This window comes from Micropterus salmoides, unplaced genomic scaffold (genome assembly GCF_014851395.1).
Source record: "Micropterus salmoides isolate LMB-PRFRI ecotype aquatic unplaced genomic scaffold, ASM1485139v1 Ms_hic_scaffold_1, whole genome shotgun sequence".
NCBI classification, from domain to species: domain Eukaryota; kingdom Metazoa; phylum Chordata; class Actinopteri; order Centrarchiformes; family Centrarchidae; genus Micropterus; species Micropterus salmoides.
In genome coordinates, this window is record NW_024040040.1 from 14,318,641 (window position 1) to 14,344,481 (window position 25,841).

At 39.9% G+C, this 25,841-nt stretch overlaps 1 protein-coding gene and 2 long non-coding RNA genes across 4 annotated transcripts in view; 2 read left to right on the forward strand and 1 right to left on the reverse strand.

Moving 5' to 3' along the window:
• Positions 1-3,250, forward strand: part of LOC119902929 — a 126,725-nt gene extending 123,475 nt beyond the window's left edge. The window contains exon 3 of the long non-coding RNA XR_005444385.1: positions 2,854-3,250. This is a non-coding gene — a long non-coding RNA (uncharacterized LOC119902929). The remainder of the gene's footprint in view (positions 1-2,853) is intronic.
• LOC119902921 overlaps positions 1-25,841 on the reverse strand; it is an 85,848-nt gene that overhangs the window by 22,458 nt on the left and 37,549 nt on the right. The gene's annotated exons all lie outside the window — the stretch shown is intronic.
• sox1b (SRY-box transcription factor 1b) lies at positions 8,865-11,051 on the forward strand. Its single transcript, XM_038719309.1, has one exon. The coding sequence runs from the start codon at positions 9,322-9,324 to the stop codon at positions 10,384-10,386; it is 1,065 nt and encodes a 354-aa protein (XP_038575237.1). The 5' UTR covers positions 8,865-9,321; the 3' UTR covers positions 10,387-11,051.

Genomic DNA, 25,841 nt, shown 5'->3' on the forward strand with positions numbered 1-25,841 from the left:
TGAAATAAGACCCAAATCCGGCAGTATTACCAAATCATTAGGCTCCATCTAGTTAAGGGTCACTGTGTTAAAATGTAGTTTTTAGGGCTGGCCTGAATGTCATTTTTTTGAGCTTCAAAGCTTCGATAGTAATTAACAGCGAATAATGATGGGAGGGGGGGGGGGCTCACAGTGGTCCTGATTGTTTAAAGGTCTGTTGATAAGCATGCTGTCAATTCACGAGCTATAGCTACGTATTTCATAAACAGAACAGAACAGCAGAAGGGAGGATAAATGCCCAGGAAGTTCTGCCAATGACATGAGTAAGGCAGAATTGGATGGGGGCTATGTAATGCGTGTATGGGTACCTATGAGAGAGAAAAGAGAACGAGAGAGCATTCCTTTTATTTATTGTAATAGCTAGGCTAATATATAACGCGTTAGAAAAGTAACGCAAATTTCATGTATTGCGTTTTGCTTGATCGTAGTACATGACCCCTTTACAATCACTAACAACCAGGTATTTCGAAGGCACCAGGAGACAATTGACCTGCATGAGCTGATTTCAGACCTTGGTTGTGAGGTAAACTGACTTTTAATATTTATTGAGTGTTACTCTGAAAAATAATAATAATGTAACATTAAAAACTGAAATGATAAGAGCCAACTCTGGCAGTATTACCGAATCTTGAGGCTCCATCCAGTTAAAGGTCACTATGTTAAATGTAGTTTTATTATTTAAGTGTATATTTAGCTTATATGGTGGAGTTACCAAGAGGGTGTGAACTTTTGGTATGAGCAACAAGGTCAGTAATGGTCATTAAATTGTGTGGGGTGCATTTTGGATGTAGCTTTGTAGGATGAAGGTGAAGTATTTCATGAATATGTCATACGGCACTACTACTAAATTTCCTTCCACAAAATATAGGAGAACCCAATTTTAGTTAGACTTCTACAAATGACTAACACACACACTGACCACACTGCGCACAGAGTGGGAGAGATATGGGGGAATTAATCGGGGGCCCGTAACTTATTTCTGCCCTAGGGTCCCCTAGCAGCTTAATCTGACGCTTCACCAATAACGCATCGACACTTTACATTAATGTCAAGCATTCAACAGTTTTTTTTCCACAGTAGAAAAAAGCAGAAATACCTTGAGTGGGTACTGAAAGCATGATATTATACAGCAATAGACAAAGCACTAAGATGATATTTGTCAAACATATTCCACTCATTCATGAATGGAGAGAAAAATGGGGCTTTCAGAAAATACAATGATTTCCCAAGAGATTACTGAGCTCATTTTAAATTAAGTCATCACAACTAATACAGCTGGAATAGTGGTGTGTTAAGCTGCTGTAACATTACAATTTATGCTGAACAGTTTTACTTTACGGTATGAATAATTATTATCAATATTCCCATCATCAGCTATGTTAGCACTGCTATCGTATGTTTTTCTGAGCATTAAACATGACAGACATATGTACTGTGTGTGTGTGTGTGTATGTTGGTGTGTGTTAGTGTACTCCTTGCTCTGTCAGTACGGCTGAGCTCCAGTAGAGCTGACAGCTTGCTGTGACAGACAGCCTTAAACAAACCCACTGGGTCGGCTGCTGCACAGGAGAAATGCCTTTGATTCTATTAGGCCTGTGTGTGTGTTTGTGGCTATTTGGCTTAGAGATTTCAAGCCTAATAGCTGGGTGAAGAGGTGAAGGACTTCCCTACTGCTGTGTTTCATCTCCAAACACTCTTTGATCCTCTGCTCTGTCCAGGAGTGTGTGTTAAGAAACAGAAAGTGGTAATATTTTATGCATAATTAAATGTTATGATAATCAACATGATCTGTTTAGTTCTGGTGTGGAGAGCGTCTGTCCACAATTCCTTTCTTCTCATTTTATGATCTTCAAACCTTCCCTTTCCATCTTGGTTTTACGCAAATAAATAAAAAAAAGTGTCTTAAGCCTTATACAACGGTCCATTAACACATCTGCATGTCATAACTAACTTTATATCAACATGTTCACTGTAGCTCAAGCAACGAGTAGACAAGGTCACATTATTCTGCTTTGTGTCTGTTATAAGCAGGAAAAGCCAAATAACTAACCAGACCAAACTAACCCAGACCAGCAGAAGTGCAGGCAGTGTTTCCAGTACAGTCCCGTTGGTCCCCTGGCCGTCCTGTCCCACACAATGCCTGTTACAGTACTCACTGGGTATTTCCAGTTATGGAATGCTTGCTCAACACTGCTGTCTGGTGAATATGTCCAAAACATGGGTTTAACTGGACTTATAAGTAGATGTCATGTTATTTTAGTATTTGGGGTATGCAAATCTAATCCAATCTCCAGTCTGTTACAGTGGAGTCGAAAGAATGCAGTATTTCACTTGTTTCTAGTATAGAGGAAAGTTTAGAGGTTTGAAGAGGTTAAAGTGAGTTTTGAAGATAACTTGATGAGACGAGACAATACACAATATTGGGTTCACGGGAACGAGACAAGACAACATTTTAAGACTTAAGAAATTTTCCATCAGGTACTCAAAATGCTGCCACACAAACAAAGTGTTGGGGGCACCTTCTGTGCTAATTTCACCCTCACGCCCACACGCTGATATCGTGAAACAGCTTTTTACCTTGATGAGAAATATTGTCACATTTTAATATTGCAAGATCTCGTAACATCCCTAATATTCAGTATTTGACTTATTTTAAAGAGGCCAGAAGAGTTAATAAGTATCCTGTATGCAAAGTGCATTTCTTTGGCTATTTAAAAACGGAAAGGAGGGAAGGATGGTCTCATAAATTATATCAATGGATTTTATGATATCAAATTTTTCAGTGTGCTTTATCAATAATATTGTTTGTTACAGCGGCTGAAGATGGAAATCTCTGATTGACACGCTTCTTTACGGAAAGGAGATATCACCCCCAGTTCCACAGCATCTGTCCTGCAGACTTTCATTAGTTTAAAGTGAAGACAGAGCCTCACGTGGAGCTGCATCTGATGAAGACACATACTGAGTGGACGAACTCAGAAACCAACTACCTACTGCTGAAAAGTGGTGTTGAAGTTGCCACACTGGATTCATAACTAACTGCAGCTTTTAGGAAATGTACAATCCTGAACAAACCTACTTTCTTTCCTGCTGTTGTCGGGTGACTGTGTGATTCTGTAAGCTTCAAGGAAGTGCCTTCATACATTCATGGAGTATTTATAAATACTGCCTTATTGTCCAACTGAAATTAAATATAGTCTAAGTCCCTCTACTTCCGGTGGACCACTATAGGACCATATTTCTAATTAATTAGGCAACTAATTATTTTATCCCATTTGAATTTAGCCCAGAATTACACATACACAGTTTGTCAATTTAAGTTTTGTAAGTCACGGAAGTTGCAGTTTGTCGTTAAGGGTGCTCCGGTCGATCGTAATCGGCTGATAATGGCTTTAACTAGTTTGATCGGTGGTCGCTAAAAAGGCCGATAAGAAAAACCGATCAGATGATCCAATACTTGCCAGGCAAATTTTCAACGGCAGCTAAAATGGTTTCACTATGCGGTCTGAGCAGTTTTCAAAGCCAGCTAGCACCAACGTCCGTTCAGACAGGAAGCGACTGACGCACCCAGTTAATCATTTACAATGAGAGTTGAGCAGCGATCATGTGAAACTGTCACGGTCGTGCTCATCCCACACACACACGCCGCCCGCAGGTGGAGTTTAATAGTCTACACACTCAGCGCATCAGGCAGAGAGAGACTGATCCTTCAGTGCGAGTTTCCTGATGCAAAGAGAGGCGCCATGCACTCAATCAGCTGACTGCCTCTCTCTCTCCATTTTCGTTATAAAACGGAGACCTTTTGCTACGTTTCCGCCTCCCAGATTAAAACGGCGAACCAGAAGATGTTTGTTTGAAAACGCAGCTGACCCGGTGGGCAAAAACGGAGGACATTATAAAATGATGACACAGACACTGACATTTGGCTTTCTGATTCAGTCTTATAAGTCATACAAAGCAAAACATGATGCAACTGACAGAGTTTTAGTTTCGGTATTTTTATTAAAATATATGTACTGTGTAAATAACACTTAACAGTTAGCCTACTGTGCATGTCGCTGTATTTACTTTGCAACGACTCCCAGTCACCAGCCACCCAGTCCCAGCCGCCACCGTCTCTTTGTACTCCCGTGTTAAGTAGCAGTTCCACTTCGTTGTCGGTCAATTTAAAAAAATACCTGGTGTGTGGTTCTTCATCTGTATTACTTTCTTCTTTCGCCAAATGTTCTGCAACTGCGGAGTACCGTTAGACCATCTGCTTCATGTTTACACCTGCATGCACATGGCCATTAGATGTGTGTTTCAGTCGTTTTAATATGGACGGAGACCAACTCTGATACGCAGCTAAAACGCTGCTGTGGACGGAGAAGATCGTATTTGTTATGAAACTGTTTTAAAAACCGTAGTAGTGTGGATGTAGCCTAACCCCACTCCTCTCTCTCCTCCTCATGTCAACCCTCCCGTTTTCCCCGGGATTCTCCTGTATTTTTCTGTTCTCCCCCGGTATCCTCCCCTTTAAATGTTTCCCTATAAAATTTCCCATATCTTTAACTAACTAACTAAACCTGTGTTTGCTACTCTCTCCTCTGGTAATGCCGTTGGCAGTAGGCCTATGTAAAAAGATGTACACTGTGCTTCTTGCACAAGGATTAAATAAATAAAAACAATCCATTGAAATGATATAAGGCCTATAGCCTGTAAACCATATGAAATTATAATGATATTAACGATATACTAACAGTATAATATGGAATTAACATTGTACTTTTATTATTTAAATGTCCCTAATTTTCAAATGTCATTGATGACAGTTAAGACTCCTCTCTTTAGCCTACTCTCCCTCTTTCTAGTCCTCTCTCTCCCCCCTAAAGCCCACACAACCTGCCTGAGCTTTCCAGAACAAAAAGCGGCTACTTCAGAGTTTATCATCAACTCATGATGCCTTTGCTCCTTTATCTCCTAAATAGTTTGGCTACAGCCGTTTTTGTACTTTATTCCACAGGAAAGCTATGTTTGTTAAGCTATAAGATGTTCACAGTAACCAGGCAAAGGTGTCTAAGACAGAGGGAGTGGAATTTGTTGCCAATGTTTCCTGGCCATAAAATAAACCGTTGTCATTTCATGATACTTTATCATCTGTTAATTTTAATACTTCATACATTGTTTTTAGTACTAATTAAATAAATATCCAGTACACTATATAATGCTACATCGTAAATAAAAGGCTTCAAATAGACCCAGTGATCTGTATTGGCAGATACTGCTTACAGCAATCAGTGATCGGCCCATAAAATGCTGTTTGTCATAAAAGTGTTTAAGTGAAAGATTATTAAAATACTCAATTAGAAAGACAACAAACCTAAAAGTTCTCTCACTGAGGCCAACGTTACTGAAGTTAACGATACTGAAGCTAATGCCAAAGAACTTCCATGTGTAGATGATGTGATAAAAAGCATTACCGCATTTACATTTATTTATTTAGCTGATGCTTTTATCCAAAGCAACTTACAATTGCTATTTATGTCAGAGGTTGCACGCCTCTGGAGCAGGGTTAAGTGTCTCGCTCAGGGACACACGGTGGGGAATTGATCCCTTATCCACTACACCATCACCCCCCTCCATTACATGTTGGTAATGTATATTGTGCGAGACGAGAGATGTAGTTCATTGAACAGTTTTCAAACAAAATAAATGTTACTTTACTGTTTAATGACAAACTAACTGTTTTTTGTTGCAGGGCACAATTCTAACAGAGTACAAAAATAAGTTGTCTCTCGCCTTTAACTGCTGTACACATTTTCTCCGAAATACGGTCCAAGTGGGGTTAAGGTCGTTTGACAACCAATCAAATCGCTTCCTTTTAAACCACATTTGGTTTAAGCAGTAACGACACAGTTTGATCATAGGCAGACAGTCACTAACATCCAGCCCACATTAGCTTTCCTGCTAAAGTCTCCGTCTTATCAAACTTACTAACTTTAACACACATCTTGTTCTGTACCTTAGCTTCTTGAATGAGCAACCAAACAAACATTCTAAAAAGCTAATTAGCTTTAAACATACCTTTGGTCCATTTAGATGCTGGTATGGTCCTAACTTTTAAATATCACTGCTAATAACACAGGGCTGTCTGCCCATGTTTGTTTACTTTTCCTTCTCTTGCCTTGCCAGAGCTCAGTCTGCCAGCTGCTGTCAATCAAACACAGACACTCCCCTTCAGTTGACTGAGAGGAAAAAGGGCATTTCTGAATTTTAAAGACTTATATTTCTTCCTTTTAATAATAAACTATATATATTTTTGACTGCACAAAGGGATTATTAAATAAGATTTCAGTTGGACTTTAATTTAACCCAGTACAGGCTACATTGGTCTCTCTCCATAACATATAAAAAGCTGAGCACATGAAGGGTTTACATGATGAACTTGATCCTTTATATTAAAATCTGAGCCCTTGTTATGATATTATTTGTCTTTGTTATTGCCTTAGGCTAATCATTTTGTAATAGCACTCGATATGCATGTAAACAAGCTTTAATTATGCCATTCTCATCCTGAAGCTCTGCGTGGTTGGGTCAAGTCTGTCCAAACAAGACCGCAAATATAATGATTTGTACGACTATGTTTCTAGTAAAGCGCCTTGTAGTCAAAATTCAGAAATAGGTACAACCACATTCATCTTATTTGGAGTCATTTGAAGGGGCCTCATTACCTCAAGAGTGTAATTCACCTGGTGTAAGTCAGCGTGATAAAAAAGCATCTCACACAAAGCAAGAAACACAAAGAGCTATGATCTGACAGAGCTGATGAGGGTGTAGCAGGCAGGACAGGAGTGATGTCTCTCTATTTGTTCACTTATCAAACAAAGCCACCACACAGGCAGCGACTCTCAAAGGTCAACATGTTCTAGACACTATTGTAAATGAAACCATCCAAATGTCCCTAAAAACCTGATTCTCCTTAGCTGTCATTTGAGTCTCCTATGAAATACCTCAAGACTGACTCTGCTGGATTTCCTTGATGCTTTAAATTCTGTGTTTCAAACATAAAATGTGCTTGTCTCTCTCCATGTGTGTCTGTGTTGGATGTAAAAAAACAAAGGCCAAAAGAGAGGTGGTTGTCACAGTGTGAGCAAAACAGATCATACAAGCCACTTAGCAGCACTATAGCCAACTGGTACAAGGGAGCGAGAGGAAAATCCAGCCATGCCAGCGTGCCAATATAGTTTACCAGCTCGCTGAGAGGCGGGCAGCACCTGACAGATGCCACTTGGGAGCATAAATCCCAGTGGGCTGAAAAGAACCTCCACATGACGGGAAGTCAGTGAAGCAGGAGGAGACTGGAATACCAAACGACAAATTGCAATGTTAAATGAAATATCTATGTTTCTATTTCTTCCTTTTTCACTGTGCTTAGAAACGTCAGCACCAAAATAGAGCCAAGTAGAAGAAACTCATCACATTTCTACAAGGCATCTATTAATTCAGAATGTAAAATATATAATCAGAGGAATAATCAGCAACTATGATCATCATGATCGAATAACTGAACTGAAAAATTACTTTAGCAAAAATGCCAAACATTTGCCAAAAATTTGTGGAAATGTTTCTTCAAACTGAATATCTTCACCTTGTTCACTGTTAGATGGACCAAAAGAAAGTAATTTAAATATATCACCTTCAGCTCTGGGAAATTATAATTTAGATCTTTTTCAGGGCAATTTTTTATTCTATCACAGTTTACTGACAAAAAAATATTATTATTAGCAGTAGTAGAAATAGTAGTAATATTAATATTTGCTACATTTTAATAAACACATTAAATTCAACATTATTATTGTTTAAAACCAGCAGTCTCTCCAGATCCTTACACTCATTAAAATAATATCAGGAAAAGTCCTTTTAATAAGAACCAGAGCCTGTAAGCATCCTGGGCCTCTTGCAGTGGGCCTGCAACTGGTTCATGTTAAGTTTATTAAAATGTGGTCAATAAAAGCCTATGATATTTCTAACAGTTATTATAGGATTATTACAGTAGGGTTTTATTAGTATGGTGGGCTAAATCTCTCCCTCTTTCTCTCCTGCTCACCAGGCTTTGGTGAAACAAACAAAAGAGCCGCTTTGAATGCCACGTGCTCCAGGCGTCAGTCACCTGTTTCCTAGCAACAGGCACAACAGAAAAGCACCTGTGGCTCTGAATAAGAGGCTGTGCCCTCAGTTTGACAAAAAAGACACGGAGGCATTTTTTATTAGTAGGCTATATGCTAGTATAGGCCATTATGTATAAAAAGACATATGCCCCAAGTAATTAAATCTCAAAATATCAAATGTTCTGTCTCGACTAATTTGATAATAGGCCTACTAATAAGCTTAATAGACTAAGATAAAGCTTCTAAATAAGGTCGAAACGTAGATTACTCATTGTGAATAACAACAGCCTGTTTTAAAATTCAAATAGATTTTTGTTTACCTAGTTCGGTACTTGTGCTGTTGATGTGATGGTGACGATGATAGGCTTATTAAGACTATGAATCATTCGGTTATTTTAAATGGCCGCCATATTGACTTTATTTTCATCAGAAATGTTCCTTGTTGTAAGATAGGCTGCCTGTTTTCTGTTGCTGCAATGAGAAATTTTCGTTGTCATTAAAGTTGTATTTGCTGGAACACTGATTTGTTATATTCTTAAATATTATAGCCTAGGCTATTATAATAAGTTGCGCTCTGTATGAAAATATCAGAGCGCACAGACTCTACTGTTTTCCGTCTGAAGCAGAGGACATGCGCACATTTAGGGGAATTAAACTGTTTACATGTCGTGTGTTTTGCAGCTACACACGCACAAAACAGATGACAGAGGGAGTAATTTTTAGGTCTGGCGCTCCGACGTCACCAGAACCTCGAGCCCCTGCATGCAAATCACGTCTCCGCTCGAGCCTCTCCATTGGCCGTCTCTCGCTCATTTAGCTGCTGTCAAAGCGCGCGGCCCGGGCACGCTCCGGTAACTTTTCCCAGTAGCCTACAGCTTCAACCAAAGTAAGCTCAAACAACCGGTTTCTATTCTTCCCGGCGCTCGCGAATGACAGGAAAAGGCAAAAAGGAGGAAGTGCGGAGCAAGTTTACCTCTAAGTGGATTTCATCCTGAAACTATACAGCTGCTTTTCATCCCTCTCTGTTTCTTTCACTCCTTATCTCGCTCTTCCTCGGAGGTTTAGCTGCGCGCGGGCCAGTCTGAATGTTTCCGTGTGTTTGACTGAGAAGTGTTGTCCTACCAAGACGAGGTGAATGTACAGCATCATGATGGAAACGGACTTACATTCCCCCGTGGTGCCCCAGACCAACCCATCCAACCCGGGGGGACACGCGGGAGGAGGAGGCGGGGGAGCCGGTGGCAAAGTCCCCCAGGACAGAATTAAGAGACCCATGAACGCCTTCATGGTCTGGTCCCGGGGCCAGCGGAGGAAAATGGCACAGGAGAACCCCAAGATGCATAACTCGGAGATCAGCAAGCGGCTGGGCGCAGAGTGGAAGGTGATGACCGAGGCGGAGAAGAGACCATTCATCGATGAGGCGAAGCGGCTCCGGGCCATGCACATGAAGGAGCACCCGGACTACAAGTACCGGCCGCGGAGGAAGACCAAGACGCTTCTGAAGAAGGACAAGTACTCGCTGGCCGGCGGGCTCCTCGGCTCCTCTGCGGGTGTAGGGATGGGCGGCGGGCAGCGGCTGGAGAGCCCCGGAGGGTGCCACGCAGGAGCAAACGCGGGCTACGCCACGCACGTGAACGGCTGGGCAAACGGCACATACTCGGGCCAGGTGGCGGCTGCAGCGGCTGCGGCTCACGCCATGATGCAGGAGGCTCAGCTGGCATACACGCAACACCCGGGCACCGGAGCTCACCCGCACCACCCGCATCCGCACCATCACCCGCATCACCACCCGCACAACCCGCAGCCAGTGCACAGGTACGACATGAGCGCCTTATCTTACAGCCCCATCTCAAACTCTCAGAGCTACATGAGCGCCTCTCCACCGGGCTACGGCGGGATCACCGGCTACACTCACCAGCACCAAAGCTCCGGTGTCTCCCCGGTGTCCGGAACGATCGGAGGGACTTTGGGGTCCCTTGTGAAATCTGAGCCTAGCGTGAGCCCCCCGGTTTCCACCGGGCGCGCACCGCAGCCGTGCCCTACGGGGGACCTGCGGGACATGATCAGCATGTATCTGCCGACCGGCGAGGTGGCGGGGGACTCCTCCGTTCACAGCAGACTGCACGTGCTCCACCCGCAGCACTATCAAAGCAGCGGCTCCACTCCGGTAAACGGGACGGTTCCTCTGACTCATATTTAAATCTCTAAATGTACTATAAGCACTACAAACCACAACCAAATATTTAAAAACCTAGATGTGGGCGCAGGCTGCTGGTGAATTGTAAATTATAGGCGGTTATAGCCATAAAAATGCAATCACTTTGAACAAACTTTTTTTATTGTTATTTTCTTTCAGTGATGGATTTCTGTCTGTCCGAGCTAAAGGAAAGCGCATCCGATTTACTTTTGCTCTCTGGTACAGAGCATGCCAAGTTTTGACACGATTTAAATTATAATCCGTGAAGGCTGGTGCATTTTGAAGGTTATTTTTTCCGACTTTTTCTGTGGAATTAAAAAGGCACCAGCTGTGTGTTTGAGGGACCCTGAAAATCTGTTTAAAGAGGGAACCGTATAATAAATGGAGGGCGGTGTGGAAGATGTGTTTAAAAAAGTTTCTAGGCTGCAATTTAAATTGATTTCCAGTTTTAATGCTTGTAAACATGTGAGTCAGTCGGTGTAATTTGAATTTGTTTTTGTTGTTGTAAAATCTTGTAAATTGTGAATAAATAGGCCTACTGAAAACGCTTTTATGCAATTGTATATAATTTACAAAATACCAAGCCCCATTTTCAGGTTCAAGACGAAACCATTTCCCTAAAGTGTTAGATGTGTTATATTTATTTTTTTGTAGGAGACTTACACAGGCGCATGTAAACTGTACCTGCGATATTCGATGTTTATTTGCAATTATTTGATCTCTGGAATATATTTTAAAATGCTGACTATCTTATTGCATGCTGCAGTGAATACGGGTTTAATGAAGTTGCACCACACAGTAAAAAAAAAAAAAAAAAAGGTCAAAATGCAAATGACAACTAAAAAAAGAATAATTAGACATTTGAGGCAGACATGTTTTCTCCCTTGAAAAGATAATTTTTTTATCAGTTGGGCTCTTAATTGATTGTCTTTGAGAATTCAAAATAATGGAAACAATTATATTTCGCTTTTTTCTCCCAGATAGCAGAAAAATCTGTTCGATCTTCTAATTCTTTAAGCTGGCATAAATCTTAAAATAACCCAATTCATCAATATAAATTCATGTTGGACATCATAAAGGGTAATGAGTCATATTAAGGTGATGGGAGTTATGTGAGAATATGGTTATTTAATGAAAATAGACTATAAATAGGCCTAAATGATTTACTGAAATTACTTTTTTGTTTGTTTACATTTGAGTTTCCTGCCTCAGGATTTAATGATATTTGTAACTGCAAAATTATGTTTAATATAGCCGTATATGCCCACAGTATAAATCTCCAAGAGCTGATAATATATAGGATCACACATTTTGTAGGTTGCATTAAACACTTGTTGGTGGAGGATTTTCTCTCCAGGGACGTAATGTACAAAATATTAGTCTCATAATGTCCTGATTTTATATTTGTTTTTCATTTAAAATGTGGCCAAATTCTCAGTGACTCTCAGGCTTTAGTGTCATCATTTAAAACTAAAGCACATTTTCATGTTTTTAATTAATTATTAATGTCCGAACATATACAGAAACAAAACTGATAATAATATTCGATTGTCATGAATTATCTTGTGCTAAATATTGATTTCTTATTTTCTTACATGTTGGATATTTTTTGGCTAAACCTTTTCACATGAGTAAGCTTTACTGCATTATGGAATCACCTGCATCTAAATGAGACCCTTCAGGATGAGAAGGCCTTTTTGTCTTCTTATCTGAATTAATCCCCCCCCCCGGTCAGTCAGACCAACTTTCATATGCTGAAATAGTGGTTCTAGTTGTTGGTATAATATTGCTCTAAAGTAAATGTTTTTTTTTTTTTTATCTGCCTCAGGGTCATGGCCTCAGTAACGTAAATCTCAAGCAAAAGTGAATCTGACAAAAAGAGTATCCGCTGGTCAATGAACAACTAATTCTTCAGCTGGCCTCACTTGGGCCCACTTCAACCCCGCCTCCTTCTGGGTCCCTCACAGGTCCTCAAATCTTACCCTGTCTCACCCCCAGCATCAAGCGACTGCACCTGTGTATGTGCAGCTCTTCTGGTTGTTAAATTATTTCCTTCTTTAAATTTGATGGCTGAATCACTGGAGGCCCCAGGGTAGGGAGGGAGCAATGAATGAGCTGAGAGGAGGAGGAGGAGGGAGAAGGCGAGGAGAGGATGGTTTTTTGTGTCGGAGGAGAATGGGGATTAGTCCTGGTGTAAGCTGGAACAGCCCGGGGGTCACCCCAACAAAAAGCCCAGCAAACAACACCCCAGGTTTTATCAGACTAATTCCCACTCGGGTCTGGACTTAAAAACAAGAGGGCAACGTGGATGCAAATCACATAAAATAAAGCTGTTTCCATGGACGTCAGGAGTTCAAACTGAAGGTATTTATTAGATGCCTATGCTGAGTAATGTTCCCTAATGTGCTTTTTTTATTTGTGGTGGTTGTTAAGAAAATACATATTTTAACCTCTTTGCCACTGCATGACTCTTAATAAATGTGGATTCTTGTTTTCTCATTGTTTTAGATGATTTTCCATCATGTTAATATATCTCCAAAGCCAACTTGCCAGGGAAAATTTAAAGAGCAACTTTAGTGGCTGTCAGTATTCGTGGCTGTTTATTGATCCCTAAACAAATTCCACATTTACAACAATCAGTAATTGATAAATTGAAGTGAAGGAAAATTGAAAGGTTGTAAAAATATTTGTTTTCAGACTTCATAAAAGATAAACTGGCACTATTTTTAATTTTAGTATTGTAGTTGTCATTTATTTATTTTATTTCAAGTGTAACCCAAAAGTTAAAGTTAGCCAAAGTTAAGGAGGCAAAGATGTTAGCAGATCATCTTTCTGGAGTATTTAGAAACTTGAGTTCATTGAGGAATCTAAGGCAATTTAAAAGGGTGACGACATTTTAGACTAAAAATTAATCTAAATGGAAGTGTTTGACCGTTAAGTCCAACTCTTCACAAGTTGACAAACTGTGCAGTGTGTTTTTGTTCAGTGGGATAACGCTCGGATTATTAATACTGCTCTAGCTGGACTTTTTGATCAATGTCTTCGGTATGATGATACGAAAAAAAAACCAAACTTATTCTGTAAACCCACCTCGAGGAGCATCAACCAACTAAACCTCAAGGTACAACGGGAGAATTTCCTCCAAATTCACCAAATATCCAAATAAATAAGAATAATAACAGATTATAATCTGAAAAGTGTGATAATCAGATCAGTTAAGAAGAAATGACAAACATCTACCTCAAGGCAAGTATCCGTGTTTGTAATAGGATACATAATAAATCAATAGACCCCAGTCTGGTCCATGCAGACTTACACCCAGTGGCCTAGGATGCTCCCGTTGGCCCATCACTGAGGCTGGACCCATCCACAGCCATGTGTCTGCAGGTTTTCTTTCTCTCCTCATGTTCTGCTTGGCACATGCTTGGACACTGCTGCTCTGGCACTTCCCACTCTATAACCCCATGCACCCCCATCCCGCATGCTCCCGGTGTCCTCAAAGTGGCAAATCGGCATCAGTTTATCACGCCTCCGCATATTTCCCTCCCTCTCCTCCTATAAAAACCCTCACCTCCGACGTTGGACCCGGTTCTGTCATGGGAGATTACGGGGGACCGATTGCACAAGACTGAATGTGGCACGAGGAGATTAGCCGGGATGCCATAGAAAACAGCAATGGGGCCAACGGATTCCTCGCGAGAGGGCCTTATCGTGCAATTACACGTTGACACGTTTTAACCATTTTTCAGCCTCTTAATCCGAGCCGCCCCTCATCCCCTTCCCTCCCCCTTTTCTCTCCAAAAGCAGACCTATTGGTGCTGAGGGAGACTCTCTCCATCACCCTGCTGCAGTCTGAAAAGTCTGCCTCATTTTCTCTTTCTCTTCATCAACTGCTGTTAATATTTCAAATATTCAAAAAATACCAAAGAGTTGGTCAGAGTTTGTCTCAGCTTCACAATATTTAAAAGCTAAATTAGAGAAAAATATTAGAAGGAGGAAGGAGAAGGATTTGAGACACAGAGTCTTCAAGAAAATCACAGAGATATGGAAATGGAAGAAAGAAGAAGTAATATACAACATAGTTTATAAACACCTACAAGCATCCTGTAACTACATGACCGCTGATTCTTGCCTTTGGGTCGGGTGTATTTTATTGGCATCAACTGATACTGCAGTTTTCACGGGGCCCTAAGATAATGCAGTCCAAATTTGATCTGGTTGTTTTTTCACAATGTAGAAAGTGAATATTGAGAATATACTGGAAATCTACTTTAAAACATTATCTTAGTGCATAAGACCATTTTACATTACACTTACTGTGTGCGGACTTGTAATTTAGATTGTATATAGGTGGGCTGGGAAACTAAGATGGCAAACATGAAATATGTATTGACACTATTCAACTGCCTTTTGTCCCAGGCATACAGAGGACCTCAGTTTGCCCTGGTATCTATGCTCCCTTCTTGACAACACATTATTTGCACAGAAACATTTACACTTTGTACTACTATAATCATTTTTGCTGCTTGCTAGTAAGACAGTTCTTCTGTTTATGAACAAACCAAAGATAAACCAAATGACACACAGTGCAGTGTTTGTCATAATTATGCTGTGGCTTCTCACTAAATCTCTGTATAACTCTTTCATCTCTATTAGCAGCCAATACAAGTCAGAGATGTCTTAGTTCTTCTTTAGTTGCAACTGAGGTAAAAACTTAAACTGAGTCACCAGGCATCAAACGGACTGCATGGTGTGTTGTTCCACCATGCTGCTCAATTCAATTAGGGCCTTTCATGACAATCAATTAGGGAGTACCCCCTGGATCTCTCCAGGGGCCTATAATCATCACACACCGTCTGCTCAGATGGCCACTGGGGAGCCCCGCCCACCAGTAGCAAGGACGCTTCAGTGCAATGTAACAGGGCCACTGGGAACCATGAAAAGACAGTTTGTGGTTCATTTCAAGGCATTTTACTTCAGATTATGTTTTTTTTCCCTTACTGGCTTTGTGTAAAATGTAGATTTTCCCCTTTTAGGTTTTACTCGTCTACACCATTTACTGCTTTTAGTTTTTAATTCTTTCAGCTGGGAATCACATCCAGAGGTTAAAGCGTTGTTTTCTGAAGCACTGCTGATTAAACCACAATGATCGGTAGGTTACATCCAGAACAACATTCATAAAGTATTGTGGGAAAGTAACTATTAACTAGTAACTATAGTAACTATAATTTAGTTAAGTACAGTAGGCCTACTTAAATAAGTGCAATTCACATGTACTTTTTACTCCACTACATTTATTTGACATCTGTATTTACTTTGTGGATAACGATTTCACAGACAAAACCGATGATCAGCTTCAAAAATGTGATGGATTGAAACTATTCGACAGTATATAAAGTAGCCCCATCTCCACTAGATACAACATTACAAGTAAAGGGACCTCCACTGATTTGACGGTTCATTAGTGATGTAGAGAGTACTACTCAGCCTGCAAGACAGTTAAATAACGCTGAGCGAGCATGTCAAGTCTGACAACATAACCCTGATGATGTTGGGCTTCCAGACCAGACATTTTATATTGAAAAGATGCTGGTTGCATTATGAGAAATGCAGGATCCAGATCAGTCCATACTAGGGGCTAAAGTTCAGAACATCTCGCCCCTCTGCTGCTTTCATTGTCACCATTCTTTTTCTAATCTGTCGCATGCAAGGGAAGTGCAACACTAAATCTCGAGTACCTGTTCAAAATGATGTTCACACATAAATGCATTAGTAATAATAATATAATACACTCAGTAAGGAGCCATTTGGGAGAATGAGTACTTTTCTTTGGCAGATAATCCTTCTGTACTTAAGTAAAATTATAAATGCAGGACTTTTACTTGTAATGAAGTATTTTTAGTTTGAGGGTATTAGTACATCCATACTTTAATAACTCTAAAGCTTACACAGAAAGAGAAACAGTATGATCAAGCCTCTTAAGGAGCAACTAAAGTATGATGAAAACTAATTTTAAATGGGATTTTATTATCTATTGCAGTGACAGCAGTCGAGGACTGCTGTATAACATTAACTCTGCTTTATTGCGATAATATTTTTGGACATATTGCTCAGCCCTATGCTGACCCCTCTGCCTCCCCACCATCTTTGACCAATTATGGGACCAAAAAAAGACCCCCAAAACTCAAACTCAAAATACAATAGGGGTGGAGAAAAAAAAAGAAGATTCTTAGCTGCATCATGATTTTCTCTTCAAAGATTATGTCTAAATGCAGAAAGGTCAGGTCAAGGATCTAAAATTGCAGATTTGGACCGTGCCAAAGTAATAAGAAAGTGTTTGTTGTCGAGTACATGCAGTCACACACTCATAAACTGAACGTCGTAGACAATGTAAAGGCATATGTTCAAAGTGCTTGAGCCCCTCTTCAATGTGCAGTTTAGTCAGTGTGTTGTGCCTGCCCTGTATTGTTGTTGTAAGCACAAGCTTATGATAGAGCATTACTGATTATATATTTTTTTCTCTGTTTACTCAGATGCATGTGACTTCCACAGAGTGTAATCTTGAGTAGTTTAATGAATTTTGGGTTTATTTTGTTTTTTTACTAAAGTGTTGGCTTCTGTCATGATTTTTGTACAATTGAACTTAACTAAATATGATTCAGTGTTTCCAAACCATTACCACCTTCCAAAACTACGAAAACATTGAAAGATCAAAGTTGTTATAAACCGAGTTTATCTTTTAATATGTAAATACTTACTATAGCCGATGCATCAGAGCTGACAGTTGAGATCTTTTAGCATTTCAAATGAAATGAGGTTGAGCCTACGAAGACTAAGTTGTCTTCACACTGCTCAGCCAGAGGATTTAGTTCAACAATTAAGACCTCATTGATAAAATAGGAAATTATTCTTGTGTTTCAAATTATATATCTTTAAAATTGATATTGGTGAACATACAGTAGAGATGTACTTCACTGGAGCTGTCCAGGTGCTGAAATGAGGAGGTTGCAGTATGCCTGGAGAAATTAATTCTAGCCATGTTAAATCATGCTTCAAGAATGACAATTTTCATTCACATTAGCCCTCATTTTTTTAAATGTTCAGGATTTTCAAGGAATACAAAAAGACACTGGTCCAATATAACAAAACCCAGCACAAAAGTGAGTTTTAATATCCCGCAGTGGTCTAAATTCTGTTTCAGAGGGCCCAGACAGGTAGAATAATATGGTGAAAATGCTGAATATTTACAAATACATAATTTTAAACAAATTAATATCTTCTTCCAATGAAAATGTCAACATTTAGAGATACTGAATGCCGACACAAAGTGCGGACAAGCTGTTTCAAATCATAAATGTAGCAGCAAGTGTTCTACCAGCAAGAAAACCTAAGATTGGACAATGGAGAAAAGCTCCAGTGTTCCTACCTTTAAACCAATTATAAATGCAGGAGCAAAAGTGAGGTCTCCTCAAACCAATTACCTCAAACACTACGGTACTTTTCCTGGAGGGTTAAGGCACTTTGGAGAAGAAAGAAAGAAAGAGGGGGAGAGGGAAGAGGAAGAAATGGAAGAGAACAGGAAACACTAACATGATTACAACTGTAGCTCGGGCTCAGGTAATCACTGGAGTTAAAAGGTCTCCTGCCAGCCCAGAGGCCAATGAACCGCTCTCTCCCTTTCACCTCTGCGGAGGGGAACTCTGTCATTTGCAAATTGCAGGTGAGATCTGGTTCACATCTCTCCAACCTCCCACCGGTCTGGCTGCCAAAAACACTGGTCAATTAGTGCCAATCATCAGCAATGGTGCCATAATTATTTAGTGATGTTTGACATGGGGAGACCTGTGTGTGTGTGTGTGTGTGTGTTTATATTTTACAGATCTGGATTTTTAACAGCAAATTCAGCCATATTCTGAGCACAAATTCCAAACAGCCACGATTCAGGGCATTTGAATTATGTTTTCAATTTAAAGACTGAAAATAGTATTGAGCTCAGTGTTTCTCTGACATCTAAACATTTAAATGAACCCTCCTTTGAACAATCAAGAGAATCAAATTTGTCTCTGCAGCTCTGGTTGTGGAAGAACCTCCATCACATCAGTTGCGGACAGATATCTGATTCTTAAAATGTCCGTTGTTTTTTTTGTTTTGGTTCTTCAGTTCATAATCCTTAAGATTTCAGTGGTGGTTGATTTGACGACACCTGTGGTTACTGGAGGTAATGCTAAGCTGATCTTAAAAATAAGATGCTCCTCGCCAGCTGTGTCAGATTATGTATAGTATATATGACTAACTTTATATACTACCTGTAATATCTGCATGGACCTGCTCGGAAATAGCGTACTCTATAATCGGACTATAATAAATAAATAAATAAATGTCTAGCGTTAGCATCACAAAGTGGGTTTGATATGCTACAGTAATGGTTACAGCAGCAAAGTCACAACACTAGGCTATATATGCTTTGTACAGGTTTATATGTTTATGCTTGTTAAACAGGTGTATTGATAAAATATTGGCTTTTTATTTGCAAAAGTTTTATTGCACTTACTTATAGTAATGAGCGTAGTTGGTGTGAACTCGACTAATCGAGTTATCTTGCCACCCTAACCACTTGGTTTACTTCTCCAGCATTGCATCTTTGCTCTGCTCTCTGTAGTAGGGCTGCAACTAAAGATTATTTCAATTGTCGATTATTTTCTTGATTAATCGATTAGTTGTTTAGTCTATGAAGTGCCCGAAAATTGCAAAAACTGTCAATCGCTGTTTCCCAAAGCCCAAGGTAACGTCCTAAAAGTTCTTGGTTTGTCCACACCCCAAAGATTTAACACTTAACTGTCGTAGACGAGTAAAAAACAAAACAGAAAATACTTATATTTAAGGAACTGGAATCATATTTTTTCTGTTAAAAAATTATTAAAAACAATTATCAAAAAAGTTGGCAAGTTGACAATTGATGGTAGTGATGACAATGCTGACACAGAAACGCTACTTTGGGGACTAGTTCCAGGGACCCTTCAATGTCATGCCTTCCCGTTGGCTGTATGGACAGTAGATGAATTTGTGGTGCATTCAAGCACAATAGATAACTTTTTTTTTTTAAACAATAAAAAGCATAGAAATTCAGTAAGCTCTTGTTTGTTCACTCTGCAGCGTGTGTAATGCGGTTTACCTCAAAAGACACCAGAGAAGATCGAAAGCATGTGACTTGAACTTTTTCCTGGACTGACTGCTCACTTGCTGCAGTTAAAAGTGTTATTCATTTTTAATTTAACCTTTTTCTGAGTAAATATTTCCCAGCATTGACCATACTGACTCTAGCTTTTCAATTGGGGCATGCAGCTTTAAGTATTTGCATAGTAGAGCGTGTGTGTGTGTGCTTGTGTGTGCGTTTGGGTAAAACAATATGCTAATCTCCAGCGTGGAGTAGAGGGATTTGCTGTATAAAGGAGAGAGAGAGGAGCATGCTTGTTAGCGATAGCCTGGCTGAAGATTCCTACACACACCCACCTCCCTGATCCACGTCCATAGGCCTTCTTGTGTGTGTGTGTGTGTGTGTGTGTTGAAATATATAGTTTCATCTATACATGTTTTTCATGTTTCTGTGTCATTTGTGGATGTTGCATATTGAATATTGATATCCATGTGTTTGGTGTGTGCGTGTGGGTGTGTGTGTGTGTGCGCACACAGGAGGATGATCTGTGTTGGCAGCCAGTAGTTGTGGACTCAGATTAACCATGGAGAGGGATTCAGTCAGAGGGTATTTACAGATCCTCATTATAGCCTCAGAATATGAGCACGCACACACACACACACACACACACTCACACTAATCTTATCACCTATATAGCTTAATCTGTTTACTGTGATTAGACCAAATTTAAATTTAACAGATTTTTTCTTTCTTAACCCGGTTTCTTTGCTGGAAGTTGAATGTACATGAAAGTACATTCAGAAGGTAAAAACATAAGTCACAGAGGTGATAGCTGGGTTTTGTACAATGCATGCTGGGATATGCTCCTGGTGCCCCATGGCGCTGGGTAAGAAAAGCGGGAAAAGACAATGAATAAATGACCCGGTGAATCAAAGACATATTAGCAAAACACGTACGTTCCTATGTCTCTACTCTACGTGTCATCCCTGTGTAATGTGTAAACCTCATCTGACCTCAACCCACACAAACATACTGAGGAACTTTATCTTAACGTGTCCACCTTCATTTTTCTCAATTATTTCAATAAGAAATTCAACTGGAAAAGCTGAATTACTTCCTTGCATAAATTCATAATTTCTTTCAAGAGTACATTTTCTTCTTCTTTCACCTCAGTCTTAAATTGAAATTATAGATTTAGAGTGATGTACATTCCATCATCTGCACATGGCCTTGAGGTACGTGTGAGCCAAATGCATGTGTGAGCACATCCACCTAAGCAAACACCAAATGTACTCTAAACAGAACTGCATGTATGTTTACTATCCGCATCCCTTTGGAGTATCTCAGGGCCTTATAGTATAGGTCTAAGGTTAGCCGCAGAAGTTTTAAGGAGAATCTAATCAAGCATCTCTTTTAGCCTCAACATTTCCCTGCAGCAGTGTCACCATATTTATTTATGCTTATGTTACGCACTTTGAGTATGCAGATGTCTGAATTACCACAGCCTCCTAAATGAGTACATGGAACAGATATCATCATGTTTCTTGCCCCATCTGACTTCTTTTAAAGGGGACCTATTATGCTTTTCCATATTTATATCATTATCAACATTATATCTATAATGTTACAATGTCAGATTGTCATGTTGGCCAAAGCTTCAAATAGTTAGGTCAAAGTAAAAGAAATCCCTCTGAGCCAAAACTATGCAATTAAACAATGCAACCCCTCTCAATCTCAGAAATAACAGTAAGAAGAAAATAATGAACGTGTTCCCAACTTGTCACATTTTCTAAAGCCCTGGGTACCCCTTTGGCGTTGTTTTTGCACGTGAAGGGCTCTGCGGTCAAGTTAGCAATAATACATATGCGACGTTCGGTTAGACTTGAAAAATAAAACGGGCACTGACAAGTGCTGTTGTCCTGTTGTCTTGATGTAAAATGGCGTAATTTGGTTAGGTTTAGTCAACAAAACTACATGGTTAGGTTTACGAAAAGATCATGGATTGGGTTAAAATAAGTAACATAACTAAAGAGAATCAATGGTGACTTTTTGTTTTACACAGGAAATGAACACCCACCCATCCACCTCATTAGTCGGACTTTTAGCATTGAACAATGACGTACAACACCGACTGACCTTTAAAGTTGATATAGGCAAACATGATTTACACCCAGCAGACACAGACACTTTTTTTAATGGAAATGTTTAAACTGAAACATACTAAATAGGAGTATAAAATATTCACAATTCTCAGTTTTCTAAAGGCAGTATTAATGGAACCCTCTGAGGATTGATTGTGGTCCTTTGACTCATAACAGCAATTTAAGTGCCAGTGTGAATTTAATAAGGAAGATGTCCCCTGAGCCACAGAACAGAAGTAGCGGGTGAAACCCAGCTTGCAGGCTCTACACTCGTGTCAAACATCCTCAGCAGGAAACTTTACACAATGCAGTCGATGTTTAGGCACAAACTTTTTCTTGTTTTTTTTAAGTAGACAACTTAGTCGGCAGAGAGGAGGAGAAAGGGAAGGAGGGTGCGATGGTGAAGAATGTGGATGGATGAGAAAAGACAGAGGGAGGGTAGAGCGGTGTTGAAACACAACGGGAGCATCCATCCTTTAACCGGTGGGGAGTTATCGCCCGACGACAGAGGCTTTCCAAATGCTTTAAAAAGCACATTTGAAGATGTATTAGTGCATCCCTGAATCCACTTGCTGCCAATAGGGGGCTGTTCGCTGGGCTTTGTGCATGTCTCTGTCTATATATGTGTGTGTATGATTTTTTTTTTTGGTAGCTCCCTCCAAATTCCCTTAGCGAGCGTTGCTAAGGTGCTTTAGGGATGGGATTAGCTGGAGGCTCATCACACATTCCCTAACAGAAAAATAAAAGTACAGAGAGAAAGACAGCGATAGAGAGACTTACAGGAAGGAAGCAAGAAAGAGGAAAGGAGGAGGGAAAGAGTGGTGAAAAAGAAAGGGGAAAAGTCTGGAAAAAGTAAAAATAAATGACAGACAGAAAGAAGAGAAAAAGAAAGATTAGAGTAGGAAGAGTAGGATGGAAAGAAGATAACAGGAATCAAAGAAAAGACTGAAAAAGTAAAAAAGAAAGGACTTAATAGCAAAAGAGAGAGCAATTGATTTTTAGAGACAAAGAGAGTGATCAGGAATGATAGAGAGAATAAAAAAAGGGATAAAGGGTAAAAATGAAATAAGTAAAGAGAAATAATTAACAGTGTGGTAAAGAGGAGGAGGAGGAAGGGGTGAGGAAAAGGGAGAAAAAGAGGAGAGGAAAGAGAGGGGGGGGTGGAGGAGGAAGAGAGGAAAGAGTAGGAAGAGGAGGGGAGTAAAGGAGTGAGCTTGCTGACTGTTGCATCAGCCTGTTAACCGAGGGCAATATGATGAGAATAAGCTGCATAATGAAGCATGGAGACAGCTGTAGAAATGTGTCCAGGAAGCCACCTTGTCTCCTCTGCTGCAGAGCAGCAGTCTGGCTGGTTTGGCATGCTGGTTCAACACGACACTGAAGATTAGAGACATGCAAGGCAGATGAAACTGCTAATCTTCAAGATCCTGGTTTATTTTTGGTGTGGTTTCTAGAGATCACTTGTCAATCAAGGGGTTGAGGGTGGCATCTTCCATCAAGCCCTCAAAATGAAATGACAAAAAAGGCCGTTTTGATCATCCCCCAGAACAACGCCCTGGTCAGCTGGACAATATCACTTGTCAGTGCCCTCATCAATAAAACTCCACCGATTTAGCATTGCATTTGGACAGTTGGGGTGGCGATGGGGCAGAGGATAAAACACATGCCTTAGGTGTGAGAGACCCGGTTCAACTTCCCACTGTGACACATCTACCAATGTGTCCCTGAGCAAGACACTTAACCCCTAGTTGCTCCAGAGGCGTGCGACCTCTGACATATACAGCAATTGTAAGTCGCTTTGGATAAAAGCGTCAGCTAAATGTAATGTAAAAAAAAAAGAAAGAAGGATTTAAATCGTTATTCCACACATTCATCTTACTTGTCAAAACCCAGTACCTACATTACCCACAATGCAATTTGATTACCAACAGCAATTGAGTTGTTATGCTAGTAGCAGCTGATAAGCTGGAACTCCACACCCCCAGATTGGTTTCATTTTGACTTAAGTGGCATCACTTAAGGGACAATTTATCAGACCTCACACAGCTCCATCTGGAACAACAAAAGGCTTCATGCTACTTTTTGTCACATGCAGTGTTACTCCCCAAGACCTGTAAACAAATGGATTTATAAAAGTGCTGAGTTCTCCTTTAAGGTTTGGTTAGGTTTAAGCAGAAAAATGACTTGCTGATGATGCTTTGGGTTAATATAACTACTTTGTTAACGTTAAGGGACCATCATAATCATGGCTGAAATAATAACTACTTGGTTAAGGTCAGGAACAATCGTGGTCTTGGTTAAAAGAAACAAACGTTGATTGAGGAAGGGAAAGCAAACAACTGCACTGACCTCGGTGATTCTATAACATTTTCTATAACATCTATATCAATATTTAAAGCTGCACGAAGGCTTTGATCATAAACATATGCAGTTACTCTACATTTTCTGAATTTACCCAATGCTGTTGTTTTCTTGGGAAGGTCTCCAATCTTCTTTCGTGACTAAGTAAAATAAATACAAATAACCTATTCTGAACAGCATCTATAGAAGCTTCCCTAACCACAACCGTGTGTACTTTTTACTTCACTCTTCTCCCTATTTCCATAGCAGTTGGGTTTGCAGTTCAGAGTTGCAGCCTGTCTGATGACTCAACTGACAACATGAGGTTTGAATAAAAGCTACAGTCTATTTATAGCTAGTGTACATTCACAACATTGAAATGTCAAATTTCTGTAGAATGTGTCTCCAAAAATCTAAAATCAAGAGCCACAGCGTTGCTGTACACAAAGCAAAATTATTTAACCGTTGGCTACATGCATCCAATGGACAAGTGAACTTCAATAGACCTGTGAAATAAGACAATATGAAGGTTGATTAATAATTGTGTTATCACTTCAGTGATTGGTTTGGCTTGACTGTATGAGGTCAAAAGTCATTCATAATTAAAAAATCTTTCAAGAATAGTTCAGCCCTGTTAAACATATTCTCTAGTTTCAGCTAATAGGCACTTGGCATCCCTGTGACACGCATTAACTGTACAACTATAATGAGTGCCTGAGAAATATGTGAAAAGCAGTAAAAAAAACAATCTGTATGACAGAGATAGATACCCCACAGGCAACATCTGTGAAAGGCCAAAGCCACTTGTCACCTGCTGTCCAATGAGACTGAATCAAGCTGAGGCCATTATTTATCAGGCAAATGTGTTTCCAGCTCTATTTAAAACACCTTTTTCACTTTTTCTACCTAAAGACAAACCTGATGGAAGTTTCAAGTGTCATCAAGAGTTGCATTAATGCACTTGGAGAGAAAGTCGGATGCTTCTTGCACTGTTTGGAATGTACTTCTTTTATTTTTCTGACTTAGATGAGGTTAACGCAGATAAAACTCACTTTTTATTGTTAAAAGCTAGGACCACTAGCACCACTGTAGGGAAACACATCTTTGAGTTACATCTACTTACTATTTCTATTATTTTCAGGCAAAAGTAGCTCCTGGATGTGTTGAACCTTTAAATTCATTGTAACTCTTGAAGCTGTTGAATCACTAAAGACAAGTCCTATTCAGAGGCGTCAGCATACACAGTTGATCCAGATCCTACTATGGCTGGTTATTTTAATTGTTCTCTCGGCTGGTGTTCTGTACATTTTGTAAGTTAAACCAGTGTAGGATTTTTTATATTTTCCTTTTTATGCTCACGTCTTTTTCTTTTGTTATGTTCATTCTGCCTGATTTAAGTTTTGTTGCATGGTACTTTTAGAAACTACAGTTGCTTTTTCTTCATATTCAGTAAAGCAATGAACCCAGAACAGTCATCTGCTTCAATTTTAGAGAGCTACAAAAAAAAAAACAGCCATGTCCATACATTCAGTGTGTTTGTAAGTGTGTACATGTGAAGCAGTGGGGATAATGAGAATAATGATGGACTACATTTAGCCTATATAGCTCTTCATCTCAGAAACTCTGAGCACTTCAGAGTGAAGGGGGAGAGGGCGGACTACTCTCAACCACCACCGATGAGGCCAATACCTGCTGCATAGGTGTGGTCGGTTAGATCTCCTGTTACCTGGCCCTCCACTGCAACCTGAGTCTCCTCTGTTTGGACAAATTGACACAGTGAACCGAGCTGACCGGCAGCCAGATTTCCCTCTCTGTTTATCTCC